General features: G+C 34.3%; 1 protein-coding gene across 1 annotated transcript; it reads right to left on the reverse strand.

Moving 5' to 3' along the window:
- Nucleotides 1-344: 344 nt before the first annotated feature.
- On the reverse strand, nt 345-4,786 carry LOC104605348 (acyl transferase 4-like). Its single transcript, XM_010270076.2, has 2 exons — nt 4,158-4,786; nt 345-1,424 (listed from the first exon to the last, which is right to left on the reverse strand). The coding sequence occupies exons 1-2, from the start codon at nt 4,563-4,565 to the stop codon at nt 492-494; spliced, it is 1,341 nt and encodes a 446-aa protein (XP_010268378.1). The 5' UTR covers nt 4,566-4,786; the 3' UTR covers nt 345-491.
- Nucleotides 4,787-8,075: the final 3,289 nt, after the last annotated feature.

An 8,075-nucleotide genomic window follows, 5' to 3' on the forward strand; every position in this document is an offset into this window, starting at 1 on the left:
GATTATATGCATTGACAACAACAAATAGAAAAATGATAAAAGTAATCATTGTAAATTACAAATTGTTATCAAAGCATTGATAAATCACTCATTTTCTCAAGATGAACTTAATTAAAATTAAGAAAGTTATAAAAACGTGTAAGATTTAAGAAACTAAATTAAAAGGGAAAAATGGTCTCACAAAATAGCATAAAAGCAATTTAGAGATTTTATAAATATTTAACAGAATATTCCCTGAGATTAACCGATGAAATTCTAATGGCGAGAACAAAGTGCTAGCTGGAAATCTGGAATCCAATTAAAAGTTTACAAAAACAGTTGTGGGGGTGTATCATTACTCATTACCTCCAAAATATATATGTCTATAATTTGCCCTAATTTTGAAATTAATAATATGAAAACACAAGGTTAATTTGTAGATTTGTATCTCGGAAAATACAAAGATAATTGATACAAATATGAAAATTAATGAAAAGAAAAGAAAAGAAACCCTACAAAGAAGCTGATCTTAACAATCCTAGAGACACTCCACTCCCATCTAAACCCAGGTTCATCATCTGCTCAAGGAAGCATGGCAAGTGGGCCCCTTTGACGCTCCATGTCATCAGACGGATGCCCTTCTTTGGGGTAGGTGGGTATCCTATGATTGCAACTGGGGCTATGGTAGAGCCTTCAATGGGGACAAGATGAACTGGACGGCCCCACCCATAGTCGACTTGATTCAACCCCAAACGGCCCCACTCAGATACAACCAATCTAGAGTAGATGACAGAAGGAGCATATGAGTCTGCACCAGCTTCCCCAGAATCTCCGTCCAACCACTTGGTGAACTCAATGAGCTCTCTAGACCTGGCCTCCTGTATCAGCTTAATAACCTCGGCAATGGATGCCTGCGACAGTGCCTCACTGGAAACTGTCACGTTTATTGGGAAGAAACAGTTGCCGTAAAAACCTTTCGGTAATGGTGGATTGAAGAGGTGACGGCCATTGGCGAGGTAGACGAGCTTGACTTGGGTGCCCCTTTTGAAATCTATGGCTCGTGTTCGGCAGCTCCACAGGCAGGCAGCTACCACCTCAAACGTGGAGCAGGTCCGCCCCGTCAGCTCTAGGAACTCTCCCTTCAGTTGGTTGATTCCATCTGGAGAAATGTCTATGGTGGCATGTTGTAGCTTGTAATCCGGCATGGTAAGTGGTGGCGACGAGGGCGGTGGTGGTCGTCGGGGGGTAGGTCCGGTGGCTGCGCGGAGTAGTCGTGGTGGCGTTGGGATGATTTCTCTAAGCCAGACTGGTGCAACGCTGGGTTGCTGCAAGCCTCTCGCAAATTCACCAACTGCGTTCAAGAATTGTGCCATTCCTAGGCCGTCGCAAATGGCGTGGCAGAAGATGAATCCTATCACAAACCCGCTGCATGTGAACTCAGTCACCTGGAGAGCAAAAGGCAAGGTTTTGGTTAGGGCTTAGGGTGCAAATTCTTGGCCGGCCACCACCCCCCTCCCCCTCTCTAGAATACTGGGCTGAAGCAGTGTAAATTTTTAAGTGAGATATCCATCTGGTTTGGCTGTAAATAGTATCTGATCGTCGGAATTCGAATTTAACTTCAAACCCATTAAGGATTAAGTTGAAGTTGAAAGTGAATGCAAAGGAGCTTATTCTAGTACTTTGTTGATCTTGAACCTCCTTGGCGTATCCATACTATGATTCAGGGTTGTAAAAATTATCTGTCATATTCCTCTTCTTATGAGTTTCGACGGATGGATCGAAATAACCGGGAACCGCTCAGGTGATCGGTTTCATTTTCCCCAAAATCGGATATTTGCAAAAAAAACGTTGATTTGGTCAATAAATCATTGACCCGGGCAGTTAAACCATTTGAACTGTTCAATGATTTTGTTCGTTTTTTATTTTTTTATCAAAATAGACTGATCATTCGGTTTAAACAGTCGAGCCATTCGACCCAAGAACCGAACCTGACTGATTCATTCTCCGGATCGGTTTTAAAAACCTTGATCTCACCTGTCATATAGTAGCCAATAGGCATAATTGCCCCATGACCCAGTACTCTTCCATTCCTGCTCTTGTGAATTCTGTGGTGTGATTGATGAATAAAATTTTCCTTTGGGATTCAGACAAAAAAGAATAATAATAAAGTTCTATGTTTTATAACAAAATTGTCGTTGCTTTAAATACAAGTAACTTTCAATTCATTTTATTTATGAAATTAATACAATATTTAAGTCGTTTTATTAATAACATATAATATTTTGATATTTTTTGTTTAATTTACTTCTTATATGAAATGATCAATTAAAATACTCATTTTCAATGTTATTAATTTATATACAATATATAATTGTTCTGTTCCAGGCAGGCTTCCAGAAATAGATATGCTCAATTGGAATGTGCTCTATAACGTAACATTCTATAACAGGATGCCTATCTTAGTGATTATCGGAGAATAAGGGAGCACCCTGCAATGCCAATTGTTTTCGTTGTTTGTAGTTTCAAAAATAAATCAAAACCATCTTATTTGAAAATAGATTGTTTGTTAAAACAAGAACACAAAAAACATATTCTCATTTGTGTGTGTATTTTCTGTTTGTAAAACTATAATCGAAAGCATGTTTTGAATTTGGTTTTAAAAACATGTTTTCATCTGATTATTCAACATCATGTTCTATGAATCATACAATTCATATACTAAAAAATTGATTTTGTTGTGCTGTTTTTTAAAACAAAATCAATTTATTTTTCCCTTTGAAAACGAAAACAGAGTTCAAGAATAATTTGTTTTGAAAACATCATATTCTTTATCTGCATAACTTCTTTCTTAGAAATAACGGTAGATCTCTAACATAGTATGTGTTTGATTCTATTTATGTTTATTGAATAGCAGTAGATCTCTAACGAGAAATGCAATAATTACAACTGTTTATGACAACTAAGCACCATTAGGCTCTACATCAGCTTAATAGTGAAAAAATGTTTGACTGTCTGTAAAAACTTTAAAAAATAACTTCCACAAACGGCTGACATGCACAAACACCAAAATTGACTTTTTCATTTTGGATGCATGAGAAAAAAAATGTTAAAGTTGCGCATATGTGACACTCTCAATAAACATTTATTGAATAAACGTTATCGACCCTCTCTGTCCTCTCCCGCTGCTCATGATTACTTCATTTTCTCAGTAAGCGTAGACTGTAGACGACTAAATGTTTTACATGAGTTTTTGTTTTTTGTCTTTCCTTTCTGATTATACTTATTGGCCATGCCATCTGAGCATTTATTAGTGGAATTTGCTTCTTGGCTTAAAAAAAATGGCCGGATCTGGTCAGTGTGTGTAGTCAGCCTTGGGTCGGACTGGTGGTTTATCCAGCGATAACCGGTGCCTCAATCAAATTTTTGGGTCCCAATTTTTTAGATAACTTTTCCGGCCGGCCAAAACCATCTGATCAATGGTTAAACCAGAACGATTGTGACCTAGATATCTTTGCTGTTAGACACCCTTGAACCCAGTAGTCGATTAAAGAACTGCAAGCTTTCCGACCTAACGTGTACCTAGGGGTGAATACAAATCGATTTTTTCACAAGTTATCCGATATTGGTACATGGAAATCACAATTCAGCTTGGTTTAAAATGAGTTTTAAGTTGAACTTGAGTCCAATAAAACTTAGATTGTGAGATTTACGAGTCTAATTGAGCTTATATATATATATATATAAATAAAAAATAATTTTTAATTTTATATGCATAATAATAATAACAATTAGTTTTTGTAATTTTTAATTTTTTATATATAAAATAAAAAAATTATATGTTTAATTTTTTATTTTTATAGAACATTTGGCTCACAGTTGAGTTCGAGCCAAACCGAATTCAAACTTACAAGTTTTTGAGTTGAGCCGAATTCAAACTCAAATCTATCGAGTTCAAGCTCGAACTTGAGCCTCATAATTTTTTGGTGAACCAAACTAGAATACTCAAATATTCAATTCAACTGAGCTTGAATCCACCCATACATGCACCTAGTATGTTCAGCTCAATTGTTCCATGATTTCCATTTTCATGTACCTAGTAATGTAATACAAGAAAAGATAATAATAATAATAATAATAATAATAATAATAATAAAATGTAGACGACTCTAAGAAGGTACCTGCATTTGCACAAGAGGGTCCATGCCATTAGCTTCAAAAGGTTGATCTGGAAGGAGCTTATCGTTTGGCGTCATGCCAACATTATCAAAATAATTAACCGTTTCAAGACTGCAATTAGCAGATGCCTGGACGAACCAGATGCCTTCTCCAGTGCAGGAAATCTGGAGCACCCCTTGGCTTGATTCCTTTAGCCTCCCCGCCATGGGATAGTATGGAACCAGTGCCTTAGACAAGGCTTCACTTATGACCTTTGCAGCTTCCTGGCCATGCCTGAACACATGCAGAGCTCTAACTTTGGTCCGCAAGGCCGGCATTCCATCAATGAAGGAGAGATCGAGCACGCCGGACGGAGTCGGCCCAGATGGCCGGACCATGCTTCTAGCTGATCTGATCACAGAGAAAGTCATGGTGAAAAGATTTCTGGGGTGACAAGGAAAATAAGCACAAAGCAAGAAGCTCTATATATCTAAGCTTCTTCTGTGTGTGTAAAGCTGGGCTTCATTTCTGCCATTTTATAGGTGAGAGCTTCATTAGCTGATCAGTTAATGGAGTTGGCCTCCTGCATTCTGCTGTGCTTGGATTGGCCTGAGCCAAAAATAATTTAACTCAAAGGACAGGGATGATCACGGGCTGTAGTATTCTGATGTTTTAGTTATATACAATTGAAACTAAAACAGCCTAGATAGGGTCCATATTGGGCCTATCAAATAAAGAAAACTCCAAACCTAACAAACAAGCCATAGTTGCAGAAAAGACATTTTAAGGGATATACATGTTTCTTATTGTGGGAGCAAGTAATACTCTGCTTTAATGTACTGAAATTTCTGTATCCATCAAAATGGGATCTTGCTGTTGAAACGTCACTCTTCTTTAAAAAATTATAACGATTTTCTTTTTGTTAGAGCTATCCACTACTGCTACTATAGAAGTTAATAATTTGATATTTTGTGGTAAATTATCTAGATAATCTAGTTGATAATTAAATTTATTTATTAATTAGTTAGTACAATATGGGCCAGTCATTGAACCGGAAATGTGAACGCAGATTTAATCCAAACTGGTTTGACCAGGGTGTGAACTTGTGCAATTAAACCAGTGATTTGGTACTTTAAAAAACATTAATTTCAAAAATAAAAAAAAAATGCTTTTCTAGCTAGCTAAACCACCATTGACCCAGGTCGTCATTTAACAATAAAATTAGAAGACAATTGGAATCTGCATTTTTTTACTCAAGATTATGTTTGGTTAGATGGAATTAGAAGACAAAATCATTTTCTTAATAGGAGTTAGATGGAGTTAGATGGAATTAGATGGAATTTAACAATAAAATTAGAAGACAAAAAAAAAATACTTTTTGTTTGATCCATTATATCCGGCGTCCTAATTGTATAGTCTCTTATAATAGTTTCAATTATTTAGTCACTTTTCTTAATAATCGTTAACAATCTAAATTACTTTTCATGATTCAATCATTTATGCAAAAATTAAAGTTCAGTTTCGGATTCTATTAGTGTGTGTTTTGATCAAACTTGGTAACAATTTACATTTCAAAATAGCTGTAACCCAATTTACATTTGTCCATTAATGTGGTTGGTGGTGGGCATGTGGATTTGGAGGACAAGGGTTAATTATTCTAATTATATTCTCACAACCCTGCAATTGAAAACCTTGCATGTGGTTCGATTGTGGGTAGGTCCATATTGAATATGAGGACGAGAGAGAAGGGCCTGCTTGCTCTTGGACCGTCATGGGTTCTACCATTATTAATTCTTAATAGGACCAAACGCTAGCAAAGGGTTAGTTGTAGAATAGGATTATAGGGCCAACTGCACTAGTTCCATCCCTGTCAAGTTTCAATTTTCATGAAAAAGCACAAATTGTCTCAGGAATATTTTTGGAATTTTCTTAGAATAAAATTTGTTCTTTCATATTTAAATTAATTGATAAAAAATAAGGACAAATAGGGTAATCAATTATTAATATTAAATGAATTGAAGAGAGGTAATTTTAAGATATTCAATGCATTCAATTCTCTCTCATTAAATACAACATTTAAGGTATTAACTTGCATTCAACTTCATAATTATATATTTAAGGCATTTTTGTTTCATTTCATCATTAAATTCTATTAATTAAATCCATACATAATAAATTAATAATTCTAATAACATAAAAGCTTATACTTTTAAAATCTACATGGAAAAAAAATAATGTTTTAAATCTAAGTGGTGGTAAGAAATTATACCATTTTGGGTCAAATGGGTCAATCCATGTTGCCACAATTAAATAATAAAATTCAATAATAGTAAAATGCAAAAAAAAAATATAGAAGTAAAAAAATGAGAACATTTTTATCATCATATATTTGACATATTAAACAATAATAAGTATGATAAATAAGAAATATTTTTATTAATGATAGAAATGGAATCTAAAATTTAAAACCATTTGGAAATAAAACTATTTTCCTATTTTCTCTCATTAAATATCATATCTAAGGTATATTCTCTCATTAAATCCTATACTTAAAATATATTTTTCCCATCATTAAATTCTACTAATTAAATCCATAACATTAATTTTAATAGTAAAAAAATAAATATATTGAAAACAAAATCATTTTCTTCTTTCTTGGTGGTGGGCAAGCAATTCAATGATTTTGGGTCAAATGGGTTAATAAATAATGCCATAATTAAATAATAAAAAAATTAAAATAAATAAAATATATAATGCTTAAAAAAGAATAAAAAGAATTAGGCATATCTTTAATATTGTATACTCATTATACTAAACAAAAATAAGAAGTTTTTATTAATGATGAAAATGGACTGCCAAATTTAAAATCAATGTAGAAATTAAATATTGTCTTAGTCAAGTTGTTGGCACCCAATTTTTGCTGGATCTTTTCATCATACCTCTTTGTACTCTACTCTTAGACCACAAAACTTGGAAATACAACTAGATCAAATTGATACTTCACAAAGCAAAAAATCCCTCTTTTGACACAATCCACAGGATAAATGAAAACCTCAAGATCAACATTGACATTCAATCAAATATGGCCAATAGACTTAGGAAACTATAAATTAGTCACACTCATTAGTCATCATGCTAACTTCTTTACTCATGGCCCTGATCCAACATATCTCTTGCCCCAAGATCACTAAGATACAATTAACTAGAGAATCCCACCGCAAGTCTACAATGATTAACCTTGAAAGTGCCAAAATTCTATTCTAATAGACCAATGAAATTGAGCCTAATAGACCCAAAAAGCCTAAAAACCCAAAGATACCCCCATTTAAAATTGAAAAAAGTCAAAACCATATTTAAAAGTTCATTAAATTTACATTTTCTGCCACTAACAACCCCTTATAGGAGACTGCCATGATAGGCACACTCCAAGCTCTTACGAGATGCACAAAACCCATGAAAACCACCCCCAAATCGAAGACAATCTTTTACCAAAGAGGAAAAGTTAACTAATCACTATTTTCTTTAAAAAATCCTTGTCCATTTTCTTGTAAGAGCTTTCTTGAAGCCCAAGACTTGTGATCGGATGAATTTTAGAAATCTCCCCCTTCCTTTCTCTATAAATATTGATCTAATTCAAGCTCAAGGGAGAGGAGGGGGAGAAAACTAGAAAGAGAAAGATTTAAAATAGAAGAAGAAGAGAAAAAAAGCATTTCCCCAACCTTTGTATTGTCTCTATTTTACCTGACACCCCAAAGCCCTTGAAAATCAAACTTCAAATCCACCCCTCTATTTTCAAATGCAAGATTTGAAACCAAAAAGTGCACCATCCATCCTAACATCTCATTTAATCTTCTTTGAACTTATTCCCATTGTTGGAAAACTCCCGTCAAGGTTTTATACGAGAGGTAAGTCTCTCATTTCATTATTTTTTCTAAGTTTGA

This window comes from Nelumbo nucifera, chromosome 8, assembly GCF_055504915.1.
Source record: "Nelumbo nucifera cultivar China Antique chromosome 8, China Antique-T2T, whole genome shotgun sequence".
In the NCBI taxonomy this organism is placed as follows: domain Eukaryota; kingdom Viridiplantae; phylum Streptophyta; class Magnoliopsida; order Proteales; family Nelumbonaceae; genus Nelumbo; species Nelumbo nucifera.

What these genes read in the sequence shown, in the direction of transcription:
- LOC104605348 (XM_010270076.2), bottom strand. Translation starts at nt 4,565, where the DNA reads ATGACTTTCTCTGTGATCAGATCAGCTAGAAGCATGGTCCGGCCATCT. An exon ending in ACCCTCTTGTGCAAATGCAG is followed by an intron (nt 1,425 to 4,157) that starts GTACCTTCTTAG and finishes TTTGCTCTCCAG; the next exon opens with GTGACTGAGTTCACATGCAG.